The following is a 27950-nucleotide window of genomic DNA, read 5'->3' as shown; positions in this document are numbered from 1 at the left end:
TAAAACAAAGGCCTGTGCATTACATATTAAAACAAAGACTTGTGACTGATTTTTTGTATCTGCCTGACAGCATTTGACATGACCAAACATTTGAACGAGTTGTGGATCACAGTGCAACATGCTGTTGAGTGGAGTCTCGTCGTCTAATGAGATCTAGGCGTTACATATTTAGATATGACTTGTATGTTACTTATTAAAACAAAGACTTGTCTATTACATGTGAAAAAAACAAACTTTTTATATTATATTATATATATATTAAAACAAAACATTTAGTATTATATACACTGGCGTAGGAATTGGGGGAGCAAGGGGCTGTGTTTCCCCCATTTTTCTTGATCCAGTAGCAGCAGTGATGCTATATATATATATATATATATATATATCAGACCTTGACCGTAACTTTTTTCAGTGGTAGCCCGTGTATGTATGTGTTTGTGTGTACGTGCGTGTGCGTGTGTATGTGCGTTTATGTGTGTGTGTGTACGTGTACGTGTGTATACGTGTGTGTGTACGTATGTGTGTGTGTATGTGTGTGTGTGTGTGTGTACATGCATGTGTGTGTGTGTATGTGTGTGTGTGTGTGTGTGTGTGACCACATTTTGGCACCTTCCTACGCCACTGATATATGATAAGACTTGTGCGATACATATTAAAACAGTCTTGTTATTATATATTAAAAGAACGACTTTTGTATTATAGATTTCTGGATTCATATACCGTATTTGTTTTATTTGTTTTTAGAGTAAACTGCTGCAATTCACGGTATGCGATTCTTGATACTAACATGGAAATGGTTCTCCAAATCAGAGGCCCATGCATTTTTTTTCTACCTTGCTGCATTCCTGATCAGGTTTACCAAGTAAGGAGGGAATTAGGAAAAGTTATATGTGGTGTGTGGGGGATATGTGTGTGTGTGTGTGTGTGTGTGTGTGAGAGAGGGAGGGAGAGAGAGAGAGAGAGAGAGAGAAACGGACACTGACAGACAGAGACAAACATGACTTTACATAGACAGTAAACCAGAGTAGGTGACCTACGATTTCTAGAAAAGAATAGAAGTTTGTTTTGTTTAACAACACCACTATAGCACATTGATTTATTAATTATCGGCGACTGGATGTCAAACATTTGGTAATTTCGACATATTGTCTTAGAGAGGAAACCCACTACATGCCACGGCCTTTAATTGATATACCAGTCATGGTGCACTGGATGGAATGAGAAATAGCCCACTCCTTTATAAACTTTATTCTAGTTCCTTCCTGCCTGAGCAAGAAGACAAAGAATTGTAATTAATAAGTTTGTTAAAATTCCACAAATATTTAATTAAGAATTAGCATTTTTATTATCACATTTTTATAGATATAGATATTACCGATTTGCAGTAAAGATTTCAAGTGACAGAATCAAAATTGCATGTCAAACAATGAAATGCCCGAGTTTCATGCTCTTGAGTGGAGTATGCTTGGTGTACAGAGCACCAATGTGTCTCAGTGTGATGTCCCGTGGTATGTGCTATCCTGTCTGAGGGATGGTGCATATAGAAGATCCCTTGCTACCAATTGAAAAATGTAGCAGGTTGCCTATCTAAGACTACATGTAAAATTACTAAATGTTTGACATCCAATAGCCGGTGATTAATAAATAAATGTGCTCTAGTGGTGTCATTAAATAAAACAGTGTGATGTCATTTGTTAATCAGATGTCACCTGTCAATTAAATATATGTTTCGACTTATTTTCACTTGAAATTCTCTGATAGTTCAGATTACTCTAAACAAATTTGAGTGAGTGTCTCAAAAGCTTGTTTTACTGAAAACGGATGGGGAGCTAAATTAATATTAAAGGGACAGACCCTAGTTTTTAAACACTACAGGCTTATTTTTCACTATTAGAGCTGTTTATGATCACTGAAATCAAATTTTACTGATATTTTATTGTTTAGATTATCCATTTCTGTACAACTGAAGATTTTCTGATCATCCTGGTGTTTCTAATACCATAAAATGCATTTTTTTTATTTTTAAAAATGCACATGCATCTGAGAAGTAACAGTTATGGAAAAAAGAAAGAAATATTTTATTTAACGACGCACTCAACACATTTTTATTTACGGTTATAGGGCGTAAGACATATGGTTAAGGACCACACAGATTTTGAGAGGAAACCCGCAGTCGCCACTTCATGGGCTACTCTTTCTGATTAGCAGCAAGAGATCTTTTATTTGCACTTCCCACAGGCAGGATAGCACAAACCATGGCCTTTGTTGAACCAGTTATGGATCACTGGTCGGTGCAAGTAACAGTTATGGAGTCAAGTTTAAGTCTATTTTTTAATGGTATTTCACCGTTTCAACTTCACAGACTCTTGTTTCACTCTCTTGTAACATTATCCAAATGTGTTACAGGTCTGTAACTTAACCAAACTTAGTGTCCATTTTTACAGGTTGAAACTAGGGTCTGCGCCTTTAACAAAAATTCTACAAAAGATTCGAAGATTCACAGTTTGTACATGCCTTTAGTTTTTATTCATAGTTTTCAGGTTTTCTCTAGCGATGAGAGTACAGAGGTTGGAAGGTTACTAAACAGAGGTTATTATCTATTTATACTTTCAGGTTGGAAGGTTACTAAACAGAGGTTATTCTTAATTTATACTTTCAGGTTTTCTCTAGTGATGAGAGTACCAAGGTTGGTAAGATCACTAAACAGAGGTTATTCTCTATTTATACTTTCAGGTTTTCCCTAGTGATGAGAGTACAGAGGTTGGAAGGTTACTAAACAGAGGTTATTCTCTATTTATACTTTCAGGTTTTCTCCAAAGATGAGAGTACCGAGGTTGGTAAGATCACTAAACAGAGGTTATGTTGTGTTTATTCTTTCAGGTTTTCTCCAAAGATGAGAGTACCGAGGTTGGTAAGATCACTAAACAGAGGTTATGTTGTGTTTATTCTTTCAGGTTTTCTCTAGCGATGAGAGTACAGAGGTTGGAAGGTTACTAAACAGAGGTTATTCTCTATTTATACTTTCAGGTTTTCTCTAGTGATGAGAGTACCAAGGTTAGTAAGATCACTAAACAGAGGTTATGTTGTGTTTATTCTTTCAGGTTTTCTCTAAAGATGAGAGTACCGAGGTTGGTAAGATCACTAAACAGAGGTTATGTTGTGTTTATTCTTTCAGGTTTTCTCTAGCGATGAGAGTACAGAGGTTGGAAGGTTACTAAACAGAGGTTATTCTCTATTTATACTTTCAGGTTTTCTCTAGTGATGAGAGTACCAAGGTTAGTAAGATCACTAAACAGAGGTTATGTTGTGTTTATTCTTTCAGGTTTTCTCTAAAGATGAGAGTACCGAGGTTGGTAAGATCACTAAACAGAGGTTATGTTGTGTTTATTCTTTCAGGTTTTCTCTAGTGATGAGAGTACCGAGGTTGGTAAGATCACTAAACAGAGGTTATGTTGTGTTTATTCTTTCAGGTTTTCTATAGTGATGAGAGTACCGAGGTTGGAAGGTTACTAAACAGAGGTTATTCTCTATTTATACTTTCAGGTTTTCTCTAGAGATGAGAGTACCGAGGTTGGTAAGATCACTAAACAGAGGTTATGTTGTGTTTATTCTTTCAGGTTTTCTCTAGTGATGAGAGTACCGAGGTTGGTAAGATTACTAAACAGAGGTTATGTTGTGTTTATTCTTTCAGGTTTTCTCTAGCGATGAGAGTACCGAGGTTGGTAAGATCACTAAACAGAGGTTATGTTTCTTTCAGGTTTTCTTTAGTGATGAGAGTACCGAGGTTGGTAAGATCACTAAACAGAGGTTATGTTGTGTTTATTCTTTCAGGTTTTCTCTAGTGATGAGAGTACAGAGGTTGGTAAGATCACTAAACAGAGGTTATTCTTTATTTATACTTTCAGGTTTTCTCTAGTGATGAGGATACAGACGTTAATAAGATCAATGTGTTGTGTTTATTCTTTCAGATTTTCTCTTGCGATGAGGGTACCAAGGTTGGTAAGATCAGTAAAGAGTTGACCAAACTAATTCAAGAATTGTTTACTGATGCTGACGACTTTCGTGTTACATGTAAGACTTAAAAGTTATATTTTTAACAAGTTGTATCTATGTATTGGTTTGCTTAAAGAAAAACAAAACCTGGTGGAGTTTTGCTGCAAAGTTGTTTCATTTTATAAGAAAGTGTATTATATATATTAATTAGTTTCTATTTTTGAAAAGGAGAAAGAAAAAGGAAATATTTTTGAGGTATTGATATAGAATATATATATTATATATAATGATGTTGGCTATGTTTTGTTGTGGTTTTAGTTCCACCAAAGGAGTAGCATGATCTAGACATGGGGGGGGGGGGGGGGGGGGGGGTGTTGAATATGAACCAAATGGACCCTTATTCTATTTTGTTTTTGCACCACCAGAAACTTCATATGTATAAACCTGTATGTTTTCGTCCGAACCCCCCCCCCCCCAGCCTACGCCCGTCCACTGGATACGTCCAAATGGAAGGACAATAGGTTTTGTTTCCATTGGTCTGTCTGTCTGTCTGTGTCTGCCTCTCTGTCTGTCTGTTTGCCTCTTTGTCTGTCTACCTGTCTGTCTGCCTCTGTCTGTCTGTCTGTCTGCCTGCCTCTCAGTCTGTCTGTCTGTCTGTACCAAACTGGCACATGTAGGTTTTCGAACGTTTTTACATAATGCCTAAAAAAACTGAGCTGAAATTTTGTGTATAATTAATTATGTAGAGTTGCAGACCAAGTTTGACTTCCGTGAGAATTTTGCCTGTTGTTGACAGAGTTATGGCCCTTGAACTTATAAAAATGTGTTGGTCCTGGCAAGGGTTATGTATTGCTTTTTGGGGGGTACTCTTTGAAAGCTTGTTAAATGAAATCCTTTTGAGGTACCGTACCGTACTGGTGTTTCACAATTAACCCACTTTCCATTAATGTAATTCCATGCGCAATTTCTCATGCATGTTTCCATATGTTTCCTGTCGGTGGGCCCATTGGGCTATTTCTCATTCCCAGTGCACCACAACTGGCATATCAAAGGCTGTGGTATGTGCTATCCTGTCTATAGGATGGTGCATACAAAAGATCCATTGCTACTAATGGAAAAATGTGGCGAGTTTTCTCTCTAAAACTATGTCAAAATCACCAAATGTTTGACATCCAATAGCCAATGATTAATAAATCAATGTGCTCTAGTGGTGTTGTTAAACAAAACAGACTTTTTACTTTGTTCCAATAAACAGAAGTGTGCATTTCCATATTTTCATTTTTGTAAGGTGATTACAATACACAATTTAACATCATCGAAGTGTACTTTTAAGCTGTACAGTGTAAGTGACCACTTCACTTTATGATGTCACTGTCGGAAACAGTCGCTCATTGATCAACTCGAAACGCATGAAATCACGTTGATTGAAAGCGAGCCTCAGGTGTGTTGTGCTGCCGGTACATGTGAACTGATTCTTGTCTTTTCAGTCCCAATGGATCTGGATGTGAAAATGAAGGCACTTCTCTTGGCAGCGGTCTTCCTCATTGTAAGTTGTTTATTTTCAGTGCTCCGCAAGGCTCAATGGATAGGTAAACCACTTGCATCGACCAGAGATCCATAACTGGTTCAACAAAGGTCATAGTTTGTGATATCCTGCCTGTGGGAAGCGCAAATAAAAGATCCCTTGCTGCTTGTCGTACAAGAGTAGCCTATGTGGCGACAGCAAGTTTTCTCTAAAAATCAGTGTCAGAATGACCATATGTTTGATGTCCAATAGCTGATAAGATAAAAAAATCAATGTGCTCTAGTGGCGTCGTTAAATAAAACAAACTTTACTTTTGTTTAATGACACCTCTAGAGCACATTGATTATTAATCATCAGCTATTGGATGTTAAACATTTGGTAATTTTGACCCACAGTCAATAGAGGAAACCTGCGACATTTTCTTAATGCAGCAAGGGATTTTTATATGCACTTTCCCACAGACAGGAAAGTACATACCACGGTCTTTGTCCAGTTGTAGTTCATTGGTTGGAACGAGAAAAAATTCAATCAGTTGAACGGATAAATTTTTATGAAATGGGCTGAATCCAGCTGAATGGATCCACCGAGGTGGTTTGATGATTCTGCAATGCAAGCACCTCAAGCGAGCACTCAACCGAGCTAAATCCTGCCCCATACTGTGGGCAATTTTAAACCTTGTGTTGATCATTTGCAGATGTTAACTTGTATTTCTATTTGTACCAGCCTCAGTGGTGTAGACATCGAACTTGAGGCTGGTAGGTACTGGGTTCGTATCCCACCTGAGGCAATGGGGGATATTTCATGCCAGTACCAGCTCCACCAGAGCGAGTGCACCGCTAGGCTCAATGGGTAGGTGTAAGGCCACATACACCGAGTTTTACCCACTTCACGGGTACTATTATGGGTGTGTCTCCCGAGTGTATGACCCACATGAGGATGATTATCCGGCATGCACTATAGGTTCTGTATATACCCCGGGGTCAAGTGATACCGAGATAGCTCAACTGACAGCAAGCGTGGAGCACGGACCTGTCCAGTAATCCCATACCGAAATGAAAATACTGCACCTTCACTATTCATCTCATCCATGTTTGTCTCTGTTAAAGGAATGCTAAAGCAAGGGTTTTGAACTGGTATGCATATTCAACGATACATAATGCACATTATTGCTTAATATCAAGTGTAATCATGTAGTTAATTAATAAAACGGTTAAATGTGACGGCTATTATATATAACAGGCGCAGCCATTTTGTACCATCCCAGTGAATACACCCTCTGGCGAGCTGGTGGTTACGTAATACCTAACGTGTCACGTCAGGAATTAGTCTTCGAACTGAAGAAACAAAACATACCTGATTTTTGCGGATGCATCGCAATGTTCTGTAATAATATCTATCCCAGTAACACAGCAACGTGTATATGTGGTTTACTTTTCAGTACAAAATAAACCACCATTGTCAAAGTGTTGACATAACTGTATTATGTTTTGTATATAAATTAACCCACGTAGTCGGAATGTTTTCTTGGTTAATTGGTCTTTTCTTTCCGTGGCCTGTACCAGTGGTTCTTGATTGGCAGGTGTATATTTAAACGGTCCCCAGACACCATGTCTAGATGCACTAAAAAGACGTGCCTCTTTTATTAAGATCACAGGGTATTGTGTGATAACCTCAAATCGTAATGGACTTTACCAGCCACCCTGCTTTATTACTGTAAGTAATTCTGTAAAACCCTTGATTAAGTAGACTTTCCCATCTAAAATCACAAAACTGACCAATTACGTAGTCCCAAAGAAAAGAAAATTATCACTTGGGTATCTTGAGTGGTAGTTTTTGCTCGAACGTATCCTACCAATAGGCCTAATAATCGACATTTTTTCTTTGGATTTTTTAAAAGAAAAAAATACTTTAACTCCATTTCGTTATACTGATGCAAATTGAAATATATTTAGTTAAATGGTTTATTATACTATCAAGACATTTATTTTGTTTTACAAGTCAGGTTGATGAAAGCGAACCACCTTATCTTAAATTAGAGCGTTTGTTTACACTGTGCATAATAGAGAAGTTGGACGGAGCTGACGTCACTTCACCCCAAGCTATACCACCGGACGTCACAAAAACGAAATAAAATGGCTGCCCCCAGTTAGCAGGAATAATCATGGTTTTTTATTAATTCTAAAATTACGTGTTTTTCATTTGTTAAAGAGTCAGTATGTGTTGGTGGTCCGGGTATACATCTTTCCAACACATAAGGCTCTTATTGGAGTTTAGTCTACCTTTAAATGTGTGTGGGGTTGTTTTGGGGTTTTTTTTTTTAACAACTATGTGCGGGGTCCCATTAAAAATAGCATCACAATTATTGTACAGAACTAAGGTAGTCATAGACGCTTCCCGTTATGTCTGAAATGAGCAGCCTAACCCCCAATTCTTTCTGATTTACTTTAAGTGTGGTAAGTATTTATATCTGTGGTGTATAATTATGTCGATTGAAACACTGCATGTAGGAATTTTAACCACATATATTACTATTGTCATCTATGGGAACTGATTTGATGGTATACACCCTACATGTATATGCAGATTAAGGTTTAAGGTCTCACTACACAGATTACTTCCGGGTGAGAGTATTTTGTTAGTGCCAACGAGAACTCGTTCTATTGGCAGTCCTCATTTGAAGTTGGGCAATTCAACATGTTTCAATGGCAGATGACATCTGTGTAGTGAGACCATAATGTAAAACATGAAATTACTGTTTATCCCCAAAAATATAAGTTTAGCAAATAAAAATGACAATATACTATTGTAACATCTTTATAAAAGGTAATTTCATCGATGTGGAGTTTAGCTAAGCTTATGAGGGCCTTTAAATATTAAAAACATGTCAATTTGTTTTTTGTTTTTTTGGTTTTTTCAGTGGTGGGGGTGTCAAAATGTATATGTTAGTGTTCTTACATGAAATATATAAATTGATTTGAGTGTCTAACATTGAGTTTCTCATTGTAAAAGGTCAAAATTCCAAGTGAGATGGTCAATATCAAAATTCACCCTAATTTCTTTGATTTTGTGCATAAAGATTTTTTTTTAATGTACAGTCATAGTGATACATGTAAATAGTTTTGATGGTATTGTGAATATATAACATAGTATTTTACTATAAAAGTAGAATTTGTATCTGTCATTAATAATGAGTGGATCTTCAGGCTGAAATATACAGAAAACCCCCCAGGATTTCAACACTTCATTATGAAACAATTGTTGCCCATAGCAACTACATGTATTGATGAAAACTAATATTATTAATGAACTAACTTGACAATTAGCTTCTTTGTATGTTCCTTATATCAGAACTACCAAACAGGTCATACATTACCATATAGCGGCTGTTTGTTTGATGGCCATCTATTGTGTGGATGACCATGGAGTAACAATGTGATATGAAGTTTTATTGCATGGTATGGTGCATCTATCTTTTGGTGTACTGTTTAGAGTTCTTAAGTTACACTGGTCTGGTATGGTTTTTCATGGTGTAAATGACCCATATTATCAAATTAACTTCAAACCAAGTTTGACAAAATCTGTTCATAAACTTTAAGGTCTCACTACACAGATCACTTCCGGGTGAGAGTTCATTGATGACGGTCCACTATAGTTCCTAATTGTGACACACGTTATGGTTCACATATTCACTTCTAGGAAATGGTGAAGAATTAAAACAATATGTATGTTTAATGGTAAGCCTTCTGGCTGTATTTTGTCCATGTTGTTGTGTAATATTGTTCATTGACCTTTTGGGAGACAGCCGGAGTGAATCAGTTAATGAACCACTTGTTCCGACCGGTACTTCAGCCAGATGCGGTCGTATAGTAAAAAACTGAGACGGAAATGTTCTCAATTTTGGAGTGAAAATAAATGCTTATATAATGTATGTTTGCAATGGTGTATGTTATTAGTGCCAACGACAGCCCGTTCTATTGGCAATCGTCATTTGAAGTTGGGCAATTTAACATGTGTTTCAATGGCAGATGACTTCTGTGTAGTGAGACCTAAATTACTTTTATTAGAATAGTTATTTACTTTCCCCAATTCACCTGATTTTTCGACTCAATAATTGAACTCGTATTCCTATATGTGTATTTATTTTTTGTTCTTCATTCTTTTTTCAGGATTTCATGTTCTTTGAGCATCGGCCACATAAACGCATTCATAATTAAACCCCAGTGGATTTGCTGCACTCTATACATGACATTAATGTAAGGATCCAGTGATAAAAAAGAAAGGAGACATTTTACTGATGTAAATTTTCATAACAACCTGGGACTTAAGAAAATGGTCACAGCAAAAAATATTCTGCGGACAAATAGGACCGAATTTACTAACCCTGTTTATGCCTTACACACGTGTAACTACATACATTTACAATGCTTAAACACCTGTTTGTCTTACACGCGTGTAACTATATACATTTACAATGCTTAAACACCTGTTTATGTCTTCTACGTGTGTGACTACATACATTTACAATGCTTAAACACCTGTTTATGTCTTACACGTGTGTAACTACATACATTTACAATGCTTAAACACCTGTTTATGTCTTACACGCGTGTAACTACATACATTTACAATGCTTAAACACCTGTTTATGTCTTACACGTGTGTAACTACATTTAAGAAAAACAGACTTTGTAAATTCGGCCCATAGTCTCTTTGTGTATTACAAAAAATGCATACTGTAAATCAGGAAATGTTGGTGAGCATAAAATATTAGGTGAGACCACACAAAATGCTAATATTTCACTACGCTAAATTTAATGTCACACAAGAGACTTCAGAAAAACGTATCCAATTGGGGTTTGGTTTTTTTTTTTTTGGGGGGGGGGGGGGGGTATGATTAACTGAACACAAAACAGTGATTATATGCTATTGATTAAACTGTAAATAAGTTTGTTTTGTTTAATGATACCACTGGAGCACATTGATTAATTAATTATCAGCTATTGGATGTCAAACATTTGGTAATTCAGACGAAACCCACAACATTTTTCCAAATTTAACAAGGGATCTTTTATATGCACTTACCCACAGACAGGAAAGCACATACCACATACATTGACCAATTGTTGTGCACTGTTTAGAACAAGAAAAAAACACAAATCGGTTGAATGGATCCATTGAGGTGGTTCGATCCTGCGACGCAAGCACCTCAAGCAAACACTCAACCCACTGAGCTAAATCCTGACCTAGTTATAGTAGAATGTATGCAATTTTCTACTAAGTTTAATTGACTGTAAGTTGTATGTCAAAATGTGTTAAAAAAATATATATATTTCAGCTGAACCTACAACTAACTTTGTTTCTTTAATGTCTGATAAAACCTCACTAAACTTTTTATGTTGCTAATGTGTCACTTATAGGATTTTTGTTAAAAAAAATTCAGCATAATCAAATGAATGAATGAATGAATGTTTAACAACACCCCAGCATGAAAAATACATCGGCTATTGGGTGTCAAACTATGGCAAATGAGAAAAATACATCGGCTATTGGGTGTCAAACTATGGCAAATGAGAGAAATACATCGGCTATTGGGTGTCAAACTATGGCAAATGAGAGAAATACATCGGCTATTGGGTGTCAAACTATGGTAAATGAGAAAAATACATCGGCTGTTGGGTGTCAAACTATGGTAAAAGCAAAACATTAATTGATGAACCACATCAATATAAAAATTCAAGATTTGAATAAAAATACACGCAGTATGATCAAATAAATATTCATAGGTAGTGTAGGTCTTTCAAATTAAGGTATATTATTATATATTATTATATTATATATTATTTTATATTATATTATATATTATTATCTTATTTTATACATTGTTAACATTCCCTTGTGCTTGTCAGAGTTTTGTAAAATTTAATTAATTACAGTTCAGCTTTAAAAAAAATTGTATTATTATAATATTATATACTATTATTATATTATATTATATGTATATTATTATTATTATACATGTAGATACTATCTTATTTTATACATTGTTAACATTCCCTTGTTGTGCTTGTCAGAGTTTTGTAAAATTTAATTAATTACAGTTCAGCTTTAAAAAAAATTGTATTATTATAATATTATATATTATTATTATATTATATGTATATTATTATTATTATACATGTAGATATTACCTTATTTTATACATTGTTAACATTCCCTTGTTGTGCTTGTCAGAGTTTTATTTTGTATAGTTTTCAGAATTTGTTTAATTGTAAGAAAAAATTAGGAAACTGGTCAATTTACACTAAATTTTACTTATTTTTCATAGCTGTTGTGTGTACTGTAAACTGGATTAATATTGTGGGGTTTGTTTTGCGAATATGCAGGTTAGTGCATCAGTCATTGGTTTTTGAAAATTACAGGCGAGTAGAAAATCTAACACCTCAATATGCTAAGGCGAGTGAAAAATCAGTCTCCAAAATAAAATAGGCAGTGTAGCTCCGATTGGATTTTGACTGATACGTCTACAAAACTGTCTATTAAACCAGTATTTCCCAATTTGTTTAACAAAGAGAAATACCAGTTTAACGACTGCATGGAAGCCACTGCCATGTTTTAAATTTTTATTGTTTTAATAAAAGGACCTTCCTATCAGCTAAATGAGCTATGAAACTGTTGATTTTTTTAAACAGTGGAAATAAATATACCCATCTATTTTACGTGGGCGGTTTGTTGAGTGTAATGTGCGCTGTTTTTCACACTCGTCAGATTGAAATTACGTGTGCTGTACAAGAGCAATCGCAACCCGCGCACCTTAAAAAAGAAGGTATGGTGCATTATGATATTAATATAGGTTTTGTCAAATGATATTTTATTAGTAAATGTTTTTGATAGTCTAGCTGAAGAACTACAAAAAAGTGGCTTAAAATAGGATTTTGTTCTACCGAGAGAATCGAAGCAACCACCATAGTTATTCCATGTAGGATGATGTGCTGCGTCATATTTAAGTGGAGGTCAACTTTGATAAGTGTGGGGCAGGGCATGGAGGGGGGGGGGGGGGTTGTCACCAAACATTATTAAAGGTCAAGGGGTACAAATTGGAAAAAAATAAGAAGTATTAATGTTTATTTTCTTCAATAAATATTATCTTCGCAGTGATACCTTTTAAACGGGATGACAGTGAACTTAGTTTTCTGTTTTTGTTGAACTTGCAGTCATTCTGTATCAAAACGGACTTCTTTACATTTATCCATTATTGTTGTTATTACTACTATCAATTTTGTGTATGCTAAATTGTCCGTCATCTTGTTTTTTTATTAATGTATCCATTTAACATTTGTGGGGAAAGGTCTTAATATAGACTTAAGCCTGATAACCAATCCCACTGTCATAAGAAAAAGATGGAATAAATAGTGTTCAAAACAATTATTTGAAATAAACATTAGAATACGTTAGAAAAAAGACGCTTTATTTTGGAACAGTTATAAAAGATATAAAATTCAATAAGCAATGTACATATACATGTACATATGGACAGAGAAGTAAAATAAATAATTTACATCATGTAACTAATGTCTTTGCCAAGTACAAGGATTTACAACAAATACTACATACATGCGAAAAAAAGAATGAAATGTTTTATTTAACGATGCACTCAACACAGGGTTTGGAGTCGGTATCTGGATTAAAAATCCCATGCTTCGCCTGGGATCCGAACCCAGTACCTACCAGCCTGTAGACCGATGGCCTACCACGACACCACCGAGGCCGGTTTTTGCAAGAAGAGTCCTATACAAAATTTGACATTGTCGAAGTGTATTTTGAGTTGCACTGAAAAAGTAATGTGTGGAACAATTGCTCATCAATCAACTTTTTTCTTCAGCGCACAGATATGAAGAGATTACTGGCCTCGGTGGCATCGTGGTTAGGCCATCGGTCTACAGGCTGGTAGGTACTGAGTTCAGATCCCATTCGAGGCATGGGATTTTTAATCCAGATACTGACTCCAAACACTGAGTGAGTGCTCCGCAAGGTTCAATGGGTAGGTGTAAACCACTTGCACCGACCAGTGATCCATAACTGGTTCAACAAAGACCATGGTTTGTGCTATCCTGTGGCAACTCAAAATGCATGAAATCGGGTGTGAACTGGTTCTTGTGTGACCGGCCTCTGTGGCGTCGTGGTCAGGCCATCAGTCTACATGCTGGTAGGTACTGGGTTCGGATCCCAGTAGAGGCATGGGATTTTTAATCCAGATACTGACTCCAAACACTGAGTGAGTGCTCTGCAAGGCTTAATGGGTAGGTGTAAACCATTTGCACCGACCAGTGATCCATAACTGGTTCAACAAAGGCCATGGTTTGTGCTATCCTGCCTGTCGGAAGCGCAAATAAAAGATCCATTGCTGCTAATCGGAAAGAGTAGCCTATGTGGCGACAGCGGGTTTCCTCTCAAAATCTGTGTGACTTTTACTTTCTCACTGTTATAACCGTATCCAAATGGGTGTTGCAGGTTTGTAGATTAAATATAACTTAGTGTTCATTTTCATGGAATGAAACTAGGGTCTACACCTAACTGACCTTTCTACACACTTTTTACAACGTATTGGTCCAAAGGTCACAACACCCAAAATGTATTATGTAGAACAAAACTTACAAATAATAATATACAAATTGCATAGGCATCGGAGCAGCACTGATTAAAACACATTCTGGCCACCTCAGTTCCAGAGTTGAGGTTGGGGAAAACATGCCTCCAAGCTGGTGGAGTTAGTAAAGATATATTTGGGGATTGCCTTCAGATGGACTGAATAAAATTAGGCCTCGTCATATGATTTACAGGCAGCTATCACTTCCCTGAGACTAGTTCAGGGAGAGTATTTTTAGCTCCCCGTATTAGATAACCACTAGCTCACCAGAGGGCGTATTCACTGGGATGGTACAAAATGGATGTGCCCGTTATATATAATAGCCATCACATTTAACCGTTTTATTAATTAACTATACGATTATACTTGTTGATATTAAGCAATAATGTGAATTATATATTGTTGAATATGCATACCAGGCCAAATGCCGTAATTGTCCCTTCCTTTAAAAAGGATTAAATATAAATTCTCAAAATAGAAATTACTTAAATGGTTCCCTATAACAAGTTAAGGGAGCAATTAACCATTGCCTTCAAATTTGTTCATGGTTAGTCTGTAAAATGCATTACATAACAACATTAGGAACCACATCCTTTCGTAATCCCCAGATGAAATTGCAAATAAAATTCTGTCAAGAAAACAACCTCTAGAATTCTTAGACGTGTACTAGGATTAAAAATGTTCTTTAAAAAATGCATTTCTAGAAAACACTGGAAACTAAAATAAAGTTTTGTATAGAAGCAAAATACATTTCTTGAAAATGCTAAAACTTAAATTTTTGAAATAGCAAAGTTTAACATTCTCAGAAAAAAAACTAAAGATAAATCTTGAACTGAGAAAATATGTTCTTTGAAAATGCCAAAATTTAACATTTTCATATAGCAAAGTCTAACATTCCCATTTAAAATAAGGAATAACATTTTACTTTGAGAAAATATGTTCCTTGAATTTGTTGAAATTTGTCCTATACCGGTAGCTAGGTCTAACATTCTTGGACAAAACTAGAAATAAAGTTCTGCATCTAGAGAAAATATGAAGAGTTTCATCACAAAACTCGATAAATGCCATATTAAAAACCATTGTGCGAACACCACTCAGACACTGTACACACGTAGACAAACACAAGTTCAAATTCAGTTTTCAGCAAAACGCAATACGATTGTCTAGGATATATCGCAGATTGCAGAAAAACAGTTGTAGTGTTTATGGTGGTTTGGAATAAAACGTTTTTAGGATTGGGTGTGTATAGTGGCATTTATCGCATTTTGTGCTAAAACTCTTCATAAATTCCTTGAAAATACTGGAAATAAATGTTATGTATATATTTAGAGCAGAGTTTTTTAAATGTCTTAGTAATGCTAGGATTGATGTTGTGCATAAACCATATAGCCATTAATAAAAGGAAGGCCAGTTCCCACTTTCCTCTGGTAGCTAACATATTCTTTTCCAAAGAAGTTCAGCAATGTAATTTCTTCCTCAAAGATTCGTTCATTAAAAAATCTCCAAGAAACAACTGTGTAAGCCACCAGACAAATTGGATTACACAGAATGATCTGAAAGAGAAATATATAAACATGAACATGACCATAATCACCAAGAAAAGAACGGAAAAGACAATGGGCCGAATTTACAAGACCTGTTTTTCTTAAACATAGGTGGACAAGTATTGTAAATATATGTAGCTGAATGCATATACATGTACATAGAGAATACTCCCCAAGTGTCTTGTGATATCATAATTTATCAGCACGAGTTGATAAAAGTATGAAATCCGAGGCTTGGCAAGGATTTTTATACTTTTATTGACAAGTTTTGATAATTATGATATCACAAGATACGAGGGGCGTATTCTTTTTACCATCCATTATCATTCTTTTCATTTGCGACAATTGTAAACAATGTCAGTAATGTGGGTTGAATGTCACTATATTTGGCAGCGGTAGACTCGTTAACTAGCAGGACAGTGGCATGATGTCACTAATGATAGGTTTAGTGCTGAAACATATACACAGTGACGTAACAGAAGAAGCGATATCTTCTACGAGAATACTACAGGAGATATAGCAAATTATGGTGACAGCGATATCTCCTACAAACGCCTTTAATGGATGATAAACACATGTACATGCATATGACAAAAACAGGCTTTGTAAATTTGGCCCTATATGTTTAACAACAACTGTCACATTTTATAACTACAGCTATTTGGATGAAGGAAATGTTTTATTTAACGATGCACTCAACACATTTTATTTACGGTTATGTGGGCAATCGAACTTGTGACACATAGCACCTAAGACCGGCATGGATCCAGGAATTTTTGTAGGGGGTCTATATGCAATTACTTACATGGAAGTCAGAGCTTTTCCCAGAGGCGACTATGCCTTAGATGTGTAAGTAAGCACTTTGGCATCATGTAAGGGCCTTAAATTAAATCACACTTCTAATAGGTGACACTTCATACCTAATTAGGTGCAGGGCCCTCAGCACCCTTCACAGTGGACAGGTATTCATACTTCTAATAGGTGAAACTTCATACCTAATGAGGTGTAGGGCCCTCAGCACCCTTTACAGTAGACGGGTATTCACACTTAATAGGTGAAACTTCATACCTAATTAGGTGCGGAGCCCTCAGCACCCTTTACAGTGGACAGGTATTCATACTTCTAATAGGTGAAACTTCATACCTAATGAGGTGTAGGGCCCTCAGCACCCTTTACAGTAGACGGGTATTCACACTTAATAGGTGAAACTTCATACCTAATTAGGTGCGGAGCCCTCAGCACCCTTTACAGTGGACAGGTATTCATACTTCTAATAGGTGAAACTTCATACCTAATGAGGTGTAGGGCCCTCAGCACCCTTTACAGTAGACGGGTATTCACACTTAATAGGTGAAACTTCATACCTAATTAGGTGCGGAGCCCTCAGCACCCTTTACAGTGGACAGGTATTCATACTTCTAATAGGTGAAACTTCATACCTAATGAGGTGTAGGGCCCTCAGCACCCTTTACAGTAGACGGGTATTCACACTTAATAGGTGAAACTTCATACCTAATGAGGTGTAGGGCCCTCAGCACCCTTTACAGTGGACAGGTATTCATACTTCTAATAGGTGAAACTTCATACCTAATGAGGTGTAGGGCCCTCAGCACCCTTTACAGTAGACGGGTATTCACACTTAATAGGTGAAACTTCATACCTAATTAGGTGCAGGGCCCTCAGCACCCTTTACAGTGGACAGGTATTCATACTTCTAATAGGTGAAACTTCATACCTAATGAGGTGTAGGGCCCTCAGCACCCTTTACAGTAGACGGGTATTCACACTTAATAGGTGAAACTTCATACCTAATTAGGTGCGGAGCCCTCAGCACCCTTTACAGTGGACAGGTATTCATACTTCTAATAGGTGACACTTCATACCTAATTAGGTGCGGGGCCCTCAGCAGCCTTTACAGTGGACAGGTATTCATATTTCTAATAGGTGAAACGTCATACCTTTTTTGTCGTGAGCAGGGGGTTCCACACACCCTTGACCTAGACTCTCTCCCCCCCCCCCCCCCCCCCCCCGGGTGAGCATGATGATCATAGAGCTTTGTGCATGTACAGATATTTCCTTTCGGTTTCCACATTAATACTTATGCATAGCGTCTGTACTGACTTCAGTGGACTTGGTTTGAGTTGGAGTTTTCCTTCTCCTAGGAGTTTCCTTACTAGGATTCTAAGCCTCCCCAGCCCAGTTTTGATTTTGGAGTTTGCTTCTCCTAGACAGTTGTCTTTCTTGACTCACATCCTCTGTCTGTCCGGTCCATATTAGTCTAGTCTCTACCCTTTGAAACAGTCCAGCTTCGGTGACCCTACCAGGAGCTGATGCTCCAGCTGGCATAGCTCTCTGCGTCATTGAGACATGCAAGCTACCTCACCACGCCAAGGAGCATTTTCTACTGATTTATATCCCCCATGTGTTGTTGTCTTGTGTAGTTACTCACCTGTGTTCCAACACTCCAGTAGAACCAGCCGACGTATGAGGGATGCCTTGAGAATGAATACACGCCGGACGTGACGAGCATGTGGTCGGGTTTTTTAATGTGCTGAATGTAATGATTGAAGTTCGTGCTCGCCGTCACCATGCTACACTTGCGCAGTATCTCGCCACCGATCACCAAAACAAGGCCGAAACAACTGACCCATCGTAACTGTTTTAAACCTGTAAAATTAATGAGATAATTTCAGCATATTTTAAACAATCACGACAAGCTCTGGAAGAGCAAAATATTTCGCCAAAATTGTCTATTAAACTTGAAAAATTGCAAATATCAACAGTTTGGTTTTTTTAAATGTCAATTATTACATGAAATTATTTTGCCAAATTAAAATAAAATTCGCCAACTGTTTTCAAAATTCGCAATTGACAAATGCCAAAGCTAACCCTGAAAAAGTAATTAAACCTGTAAAATTAATGAGGTAATTTCAGCATATTTTAAAAAAGTAAGAAAAAATCCAAACATTGACATTCTTGAGGCACTTCTACCAGACAGACAGAACAATACATACCACAGTCTTTAATATACCAGTCATGGATCCCAATGATGGGGTCGATCCTACAAACCACTGCACCACAGTAAAGCACTCTATGCGGGAAACTAATTTCAATATAAAATTTTATATAAAATTTGTTTCAAGACCAAAAAAAAACCCGTGATGGTATAGCCATAAAATCTGTTTATACACATGTACTAGTATACATTCCAGAGTTTATTACTGCAAATTTCCCCCTGTTTTTTAATGCTGAAATAGACCAACAAGTTGGCCTATTGCATAAATAAAGTTTGTTTTATTTAACGACGCCACTAGAGCACATTGATTTTTTTTATGTTATCATCGGCTATTGGACGTCAAACATATGGTCATTCTGAATTTTTTTTAGAGGAAACCCGCTACTCTTTTATGACAGGCAGCAAGGGATCTTTTATTTGCACTTCCCACAGGCAGGATAGCACAAACCATGGCCTTTGTTGAACCAGTTATGGATCACTGGTCGGTGCAAGTGACTTACGCCTACCCATTGAGTCTTGCGCACTCACTCAGGGTTTGGAGTCAGTATCTGGATTAAAAATTCCATGCCTCGACTGGGATCCGAACCCAGTACCTACCAGCCTGTACACCGATGGCCTAACCACGACGCCACCGAGGCCGGTATATTGCATAAATAGTCTCGCCCGATATTTTTAGAATTTGTATGCTCCCGAATAACGCTATAAAAGGCGAAGTGTAATTGGTTGATATTTAAATTGTTATTTATAGATGAAATGTCACCTGGACATGGGAGTCCACACAATGCTGTTAGATGTACTGGTGAGACCAGTAGAGATAATTTTAATCAGATTGAAGATAATCATTCTAATGATACACTAATCAGGGATTTATCCAGGCATTAGGTGGTTCCAAACATGGGGCACTGAAATTTCCCAATTTAATGTGTAAATATTTTCGGAATTATGTCCTTTTTTAATAAATTAATTCAACAACATTCAATGCTGTTAAAAACAACATCCCAAATTTGATTAAATTGTGCTAATTTCTCAATCATTATAAAAACAATCCTGGATAAAAATCCATGCTAATAAACAATTAATGTCTGTGCAATCATACCAACCTGGAAAGAAATACCATTCGACGAAAAACTCAAACCAGCTTGAGACAGCAGCCAGCTGATAGGCCAAACTGTGATCGAGCAGATAAGACGAAAGCGTCAGGCTTTTTGGATTTGTTACCGCTGTCGTGTAGTATTCTGACCAGTGGAAGAAGGCCAACGCTGTCAGATACCAGCCGAAATGAAGCCACGATTTATCAGAAAAACTAATGAGAAGTCCTACGGCGGTGGCCAAACCCAAACATCCTGCTCGGACTGCTATCTGTCATAAAAAAAAAAAATGAATATTTGCTTAAAGGGACATGCATACCATACTTTTTAAATACTAAGGCATACATTTATTTTCACCTAGACCTTAGTTTCAACCCATAAAAATAGACACCAAGTTTGGTTAATTTACAAAACTGTAACAAATTTGGATACAAGAGAGGAGTCTGTGATGTTGAAATACCCGTAGAAATACACTAAAACGTGACTCCGTCACCGTTACTTTTCAGACGCACGTGCGTTTTCAAAATTATGAAAAATATATTTTGTTGTATTAGAAACACCAGGATGACTCGAAACACTTCGGTTATAAGTAAATGGATATTCTAAACAACAAAATATAAGTAATGTTTTATTTTAGTGATCATAAACAGCTCTAACAGTGAAAACTATGCCTTAGTGTTTAAAAACTAGGGTCTGTCCCTCAGCATATTTTAAACTACGGCTATATGGTGTCTACAGTCTGCTTTCCATTAATGTGATTTCACATGTGAATTTATTGATACAATGCATTTACATGCTGAACAAAAAGTTAACTGACTAGCGATTTTTCCACGAACGAAAGTGTCCTGGGCCGAGTTGGTCTGTGCACTAATACACCTCTGTTTGAACATAAAGCGTGTATAAAATGGTAGCGAGTACCAAATGTCCAGGGACAAACAGGATCCACGGCTAGCTCTGCTACTTGTCAATTCGCCAATTGTGAATTTTGACAAGCTTTGGTGAATTTTATTTTAATTTGGCGAAAAAATATTGGGCTATAATTTAAATTTTGTTGGAAAATAGCTATAGGTTTTGCATTTTTTAGATAATTTGGCGAAATTTTCTGATCACCCAGAGCTGGCCCTGAGGATTGGGTATGAAACGTGCTGTATATGAGGATCACTGGTGTTTATTGCCACAAAAATAGTAGGAATGTGCAACTCCTTGGGTCATGTGACTGACTGATGCAGGACAGTTGTGAATACATGTAAGTAGTGGGTTTTTTTTCCTTTTGTTGTTCTAATTTTTTCCATGTCCTTACACAACTCTAGTAAACTTGTCCAACCGTTGGGCCAAGTTGATTCTGGGGCAAGTCGACCTGCTCTCTTTAAATTAAGGGGTCTGTAAAGTTTTCTTTGTTTAATACTTACTTGTCTGAACTTTAATGGTAATGAAAATTAGGGGTGTAACAATATACTCGAATATTCAGGACACCAAACAGCAATCTGCATCGTAGTTGCATTCGTATTCGTAAGGACAGTAAGGTCGACGACCATCACTTTTCGCACCCTTGTTTTGGCTTCGTACACAATACATATAGCGTATCTTACCGTAATTTTACTTGAAATCCATATTTCGTAAAAGGTACAATTTTTTAATCACAAGATTTTCTTCAAACACATTCAGGTGCATTAGTAATGTTCAAACAAAAAAAATTCTATAGCAATTTTGCATTGGAATTTTTCCAGCATTCTTAAAATGGAAACTTCATGTACCCAGTGTATGGTTATTGTAAGGAGATGCAAAGTGACGTCATTGGAATACTGACGTCATACAAATTCGAAATTAGCTATCTTATCACAATGCTTCATCATATTAAAATAAAAACTGGTCTACTAACATTGAACCATGTCAAATTTCTGTCACAAGCAGATAACTCTGTATTTTTTTTTCTCTATAATTCTGGACACAATATTATTCATTTTAAGTTCTAAAAGATGAAAGAAATAAAAAGTACCTTTTGTCAAATATATCATATCCAAAAATTATTGTTGGATATATGTTTATTTATTGTGTACGAAGCCAAAACAAAGGTCCGAAAAGTGGGAGTAGGTCAATTCGCGCAAAACAAACTCGCCCCACACTGTTTAGTCAATTCATATCATTACCATTTTATTAACATACCAATATTTTAACCAATAATGTGCATTAAGTATTGTTGAATATGTACACCAGTCGGGAGTCCAAAAGCTTTGCCTGATCATTCCTTTAAAGCGACATACCCTAGTTTTTAAACACTACATGTTTTTTCACTATTAGAGATGTTTATTATTACTGAATCAAACATTACTTATATTTTATTGTTTAGATTATCCATTTCCATAGAATATAAGTGTTTCTGGTCATCCTGTTGTTTCTAATACCACAAAATGCATTTTTCCTAATTTTAAAAACGCATGTGCATCTGAGAAGTAGCGGTTATTAATTCGAGTTCTAGTCTATTTTTATGGATATTTCCCAGTTTTAACATCACCAGGGTTTCTAGAATTTTTTTTAAATCCATTAGACATGGGACTGGTGATTTTTTTTTAATTTACTAGCCACGATTAAAAATTCATTAGCCCTATTTTACTTTAAGTTAATACAATTTTACAAAATAATTAGTAATAATCAGATATGTCACCTAAAGTGGTAGATAGACTTTAAAAAAAAATTAACACTGGAGTATTGGGTTGGGGGCAGGATATTCATATTTACTTAACTGCAACATTTGGCAAAAAACAATTCACTAGCCGTCGGGCATGGCAATGGTAGTTATTTACTAGCCCAACATTGAATATCACTAGCCATGAGAGTGGGGCTACCATAATCTAGAAGCCCTGGTCACAGACTCTTCTGTTGTAACTCTATCCAAATGTGTTACAGGTTTGTAGATTAACCAAACTTAGTGTCCATTTTTTACAAATTAAAACTAGGGTCTGCACCTTTAAGGAAATAAGGGACGGTTGGACTTTCCTTTGGCACTGTCACCTACATCCTGAGTACATGAATATATAAAAATAATATTTCCATATGATACACTTACCATTTGTGACACCCAATAGCCAATATGTATTTTTGTGCTGGGGTGTCGTTAAACAAACATTCATTCATTCATTCTGTCACGTATAAAGAACATTATAAATACTTATAATAAATAGTTATTGTCCGAACCGAATTGTTAACAACTACAAAAAATGACTCTCCTACCTTTAATTGCCGTTAGATTTCCTCCAAAGTTTGTCCAGACAGAAATCTTGAAAAAACCACTACAATGACACAGTTTCCACATACCAGATGATAACTATGTCACCTATATCAACTTCGCTGAGAGCGCATAGGGCAAAAAGCATGTAATTTTGTGCTAGCTGTCATTTTGACTTTTTATGGAATATTCTCCAAGAGGGGTGAAAGGATAGGACTTAATCTAACAACGTCATAACATGTTATGATATAAAAGCAGATTTGATGACGTCATATTATTAATTATTATTATTAAAAAATGTTTAATGATACCACAAGAGATCATTGATTTCATATTAATTGTGTCACATACTTTGGAGGCTTTCACCCCTCTTGAAGAGTATTCCATAAACAAGCAACATGGCAGACGGCAGAAAACTGCATGTATTTTTCCCTATGCAATCTCAGCAAAGGCGATATCCGCGACATCGTTTCAGTCTCGTGTGTGGAATCTGTATATTTGTAGTGGGTTTTTTACGATTTGTGTCTGGACAAACTTTGGAGGAAATCTAACGGCAATTAAAGGTAGGAGAGTCATTTTTTGTAGTTGTTAACAATTCGGTTCGGACAATAGGGTTAGTGACAGTGCCAAAGGAAAGTCCTTCCTATTACGATCTCCCCAATACAAAATCTTTTAATAAGTGGTTGTAATAGCGGACTTTAACTAATATTCATAAATAAAATGACACTAAAGTTGCAGCAGACGTCCATTTGTTTTTTTCAGAATTATTTACGGACTGGAAAGTTTGGGAAGGGTTGTCCAAACACTGGGGCGAGTTGACTAGAATTCCGAAAAGTGACTATCCCGTGACACCGGGTTCGGGTATAGTTCATAAAAATAAACTCGAATGTAAATGTAGTGCTTGCACTTGTAGCCAAAGTTAATCTTGATGAACTAGTTCGGGTAGTACCGTATCGTCGTCCTTAGTTCATCAAGATACACGTATCCGGCACGATATTTATTATTGTGATGTTTATTGCTGGTCCAATAAATGTCAAAATGTTAAAAAACGGACCGCAGATCATATGTTTACCGTAACCGTGGTGAACTACGTCGACCTAGGCTTACAACTTGAGGCTTACCTGATATAGTTCGTAGTCATATTTGTACGAAAAATATAAATACAGATTAAGTGCAATAGTGAACACAATTATAAGAGCAAAACTGATTTCTATCAGTAACGGAATAACAAGAATGCACATTCCAGTTAAAAAACATCGTAAACAAACACGACTTTCAGTGGAGGTTTCCATTTTGTTTGTTTCGAAGTTATCTGCCCATGGACTGTCACATTGTGGTTCCACGCCAGAGTTTATAATTTTCGTGACGGCGATAAAGCCACAGACCACAGTAGTTTGAGGGTGGGGTGGGTTTTTTTTTTTTTAAACTGGCTTCATTTTCCTCTTTTGGGCCCCACCCTTTCGGCCCCTGGTGGGACAGAATGATTAAATTCCTAAATTTGTTTCTCACAAAAATGTGGTTGGAATTAGTCAAATAGTTTTGGTGTAGAAGTCGTAAATACTAAATGTGAAAAGTTTACACACAACACAGGCTGCAGGGCTACCTGTCACTCGCCGATTGCGAATTTTAAAACATTCTAATTCGGTGAAACAACTGCATGCAATAATTGCTACACTGTTGGAAAATTACTAAGTTTTTCAAAAGTTTTTATGTTCAATAAATAATATTTTAGCGAAATGTTTCTACTCACCCAGAGTGAGCCCTGGGCTGGCGACGGATGAAAGCGGATCGCAATAGGTCACTTGATACTTTAAGATGGCCTTAAAATAATAAAAAATAAATAAATGCAGACACGTTTCCAGAAACACACAATTTTGTTAGGTGTGCTGATTTTGCTGCCTTCAGTGTTTCTGTCAGAAATGTTTTTGAGGGGATGGCGTTATAAAATTGGATGCAACCAGTATGGGGGGGGGGGGGGGGGGGGGGCTCCCCTAGAAAGAAAATGGGTGAAGTTTTGGGTTAGGGTTAAGAAAATCATACAGTAATGATAAGAGTAATTAATTTGGTTAAAAGGTTAACTTAAAAATAAAAATAAAAACAGAAAAAAATTGGGTATGACGCCACACACATTTTACCCTCTGGTAGAAACCCTCGGCTCATGTATGCCCTCCACAAACTCAAATTGACTTTTTTTATAATTTTGTGAACCCCCATTATACAAATCCTGGATCCATCCCTCAGCTTCAACCCTCAGTAAGGACAAAATTACAGTAAAACTAGTTATAATAGTGATTTATTGGATACTGATAAAATTGATAAAACATGATGCAAAGTACAGAAATAGTAATTTATTAAGCAAATACCAATAGTACAATGGCACAAAGTTAATAAAGAAATCAAAATAAACATATGATGACAGAATTTTTAAATATGTGTACCTATTAAATATGAATAGAATTACATACATTTTTAGTATACACGAACCTATTAAATATGAATAGAATTACATAAATGTTTATTATACACAAACCTATTAAATATGTATAGAATTACATACATTTTTAGTATACACGAACCTATTAAATATGAATAGAATTACATAAATGTTTGGTATACATGAATCTATTAAATATGAACAGAATTACATAAATGTTTGATATACATGAACCTATTAAATATGAATAGAATTACATAAATGTTTATTATACACAAACCTATTAAATATGAATAGAATTACATAAATGTTTGGTATACCTGAACCTATTAAATATGAATAGAATTACATAAATGTTTGGTATACATGAACCTATTAAATATGAATAGAATTACATAAATGTTTGGTATACCTGAACCTATTAAATATGAATAGAATTACATAAATGTTTAGTATACATGAACATATTAAATATGAATAGAATTACATAAATGTTTAGTATACATGAACATATTAAATATGAATAGAATTACATAAATGTTTAGCATACATGAACCTATTAAATATGAATAGAATTACATAAATGTTAGGTATACATGAACCTATTAAATATGAATAGAATTACATAAATGTTAGGTATACATGAACCTATTAAATATGAATAGAATTACATAAATGTTTAGTATACATGAACCTGTTAAATATGAATAGAATTACATAAATGTTTAGTATACATGAACCTATCAAATATGAATAGAATTACATAAATGTTTATTATACACAAACCTATTAAATATGAACAGAATTACATAAATGTTTGGTATACATGAATCTATTAAATATGAATAGAATTACTTAAATGTTTATTATACACAAACCTATTAAATATGAATAGAATTACATAAATGTTAGGGTATACATGAATCTATTAAATATGAATAGAATTACATAAATGTTTAGTATACATGAACCGTAGAATTACATAAATTAAGACTATATCTGTTGACAACACAAATGCCCTTAAACAGTAACACTGCAATAATATTTAATATCTTATGAATGGGGATGGGGCGGGGTGGGGTCAGTTTAAGGACACTTGTGATTACAGCACCAGTAGTCAGCAAAGGGTTTTAAAAGTGTATTAGATCTATCAATATAACACATATTTCACATCAGGGCCATACACTGGCGTTGGAAGCAGGGGGGCAAGGGGGGCATGTTCTCTCCCCTTTCAGATATTTTGTTTTATATTTGCTTTATAATAGTGTAAAAGTGTGTAAATATAAAAATGTGCCCCCCCCCCCCCCCCCCCCCCCCCACTTTTTGGCATCTTCCTACGCCACTGCCATAGCTAGCACAGAACAGGGGTACTTGACTTAACAGAAAAAAATACATGAAAAAGTGTCCATTGTGTGGGTGTGGGTAATTTTTGGCATGCTTCCATCAGAGAACTGTTCAAGCACGCTTGTCGTGGACAAAACCCTCTAACTTCACCAGAGACGTCTGTCCATGACAGATGTGTCCATTGGCATATAGCCAGGATTTTATTTTGGGGGTGGGAGTTAGGGCATCCACATTAAAGGGCAGGGCAACCACACTGTCTACGAGTCCGTTTTACATGTGTTTATGAGGCACGTATAAAAGGTGATGTAAAAAAGGTTTTATTGGGGAATTGCCCTCCCTGGCTATGCCAGTGTAGTGCTTTAATTTATGTTTTCTACATCTCCACCCCCACCCCTTTGTATTTTAGGACAGATACAGTGTAATAGCCCAAAATATACCCCCCGCCAAACTATACCTGGGGTATAAACTGGACTAGCCCAGAATATACCCCGGGGTATAAAACAGGCTAGCCCAGAATATACCCATGGGTATAAAACAGGCTCGCCCAGAATATACCTCTCTTTTATGAAAGCAATAGTTGCTTTACTTTTAAAGCGTTTATTATTAATATTTATTTATTTATTTTGTATACAGGTTAGTAATAAAAAATGAGGGTTAGGGGTATAAAACAGGCTAGCCCACTTTAACCCCGGGTATAGTTTGGCAGGGGGTATATTTTGGGCTGTTACAACAGCATTAGCAGGTACAGCATTAGCCATCTGCTTCAATGTTCTACATCATGTTTTATATTACAACTTTCATTATTATATTTAAACTCAGACACTAGTTTTTAAACACTACTATGTACTAGTATTTCTCACAAATGGACCCATTTTTTGATAACTAAAATTAGACGTTACTGATCTTTTATCATTTAGATTACCCATTTCCAAGCATCCAAACTTGTTTCTGGACCCCGTTCCACGAAGCGATCTTAGCCCTACGATTACCTTAGGCGCATAGCTACCCTATGCACTTAAGTTGATCTTAGGCCTAAGATTGCTTCGTGGAACGGGGGCCCTGGTCACCCTGGTGTTTGTGATACATGTACTACAAAATGTATTTTTTATAATTCTAAAAACACACATACCTCTGAAAAG

General features: G+C 36.1%; 2 protein-coding genes across 2 annotated transcripts in view; one reads left to right on the top strand and one right to left on the bottom strand.

Annotated features, from left to right (window-relative positions):
• The window catches only part of LOC121389751 (phospholipid scramblase 1-like), a 36563-nt gene extending 26862 nt beyond the window's left edge, over nucleotides 1-9701 (top strand). The window contains exons 6-13 of the mRNA XM_041521399.1: nucleotides 2660-2686; nucleotides 3028-3054; nucleotides 3323-3349; nucleotides 3692-3784; nucleotides 3969-4071; nucleotides 5481-5539; nucleotides 6213-6273; nucleotides 9685-9701. Of these exons, the coding sequence (XP_041377333.1) occupies nucleotides 2660-2686; nucleotides 3028-3054; nucleotides 3323-3349; nucleotides 3692-3784; nucleotides 3969-4071; nucleotides 5481-5539; nucleotides 6213-6273; nucleotides 9685-9701 (414 nt within the window). The remainder of the gene's footprint in view (nucleotides 1-2659; nucleotides 2687-3027; nucleotides 3055-3322; nucleotides 3350-3691; nucleotides 3785-3968; nucleotides 4072-5480; nucleotides 5540-6212; nucleotides 6274-9684) is intronic.
• A 5361-nt stretch (nucleotides 9702-15062) lies between these two features.
• On the bottom strand, nucleotides 15063-24330 carry LOC121390182 (protein-S-isoprenylcysteine O-methyltransferase-like). The gene is made up of 4 exons (XM_041521931.1): nucleotides 24155-24330; nucleotides 19823-20081; nucleotides 18156-18373; nucleotides 15063-15715 (listed from the first exon to the last, which is right to left on the bottom strand). Exons 1-4 carry the CDS (start codon nucleotides 24323-24325, stop codon nucleotides 15521-15523), a joined length of 843 nt encoding a protein of 280 aa, XP_041377865.1. The 5' UTR covers nucleotides 24326-24330; the 3' UTR covers nucleotides 15063-15520.
• Nucleotides 24331-27950: the final 3620 nt, after the last annotated feature.

Source organism: Gigantopelta aegis, chromosome 15, assembly GCF_016097555.1.
Source record: "Gigantopelta aegis isolate Gae_Host chromosome 15, Gae_host_genome, whole genome shotgun sequence".
Taxonomy (NCBI): domain Eukaryota; kingdom Metazoa; phylum Mollusca; class Gastropoda; order Neomphalida; family Peltospiridae; genus Gigantopelta; species Gigantopelta aegis.
The sequence above is the reverse complement of the archived record's forward strand: the minus strand, read 5'-3'. Positions and strand labels throughout refer to the sequence as shown.

What these genes read in the sequence shown, in the direction of transcription:
- LOC121390182 (XM_041521931.1), bottom strand. Translation starts at nt 24,325, where the DNA reads ATGGAAACCTCCACTGAAAGTCGTGTTTGTTTACGATGTTTTTTAACT. An exon ending in ATGACTACGAACTATATCAG is followed by an intron (nt 20,082 to 24,154) that starts GTAAGCCTCAAG and finishes TTTTTATGACAG; the next exon opens with ATAGCAGTCCGAGCAGGATG. An exon ending in CGAATGGTATTTCTTTCCAG is followed by an intron (nt 18,374 to 19,822) that starts GTTGGTATGATT and finishes TTAATTTTACAG; the next exon opens with GTTTAAAACAGTTACGATGG.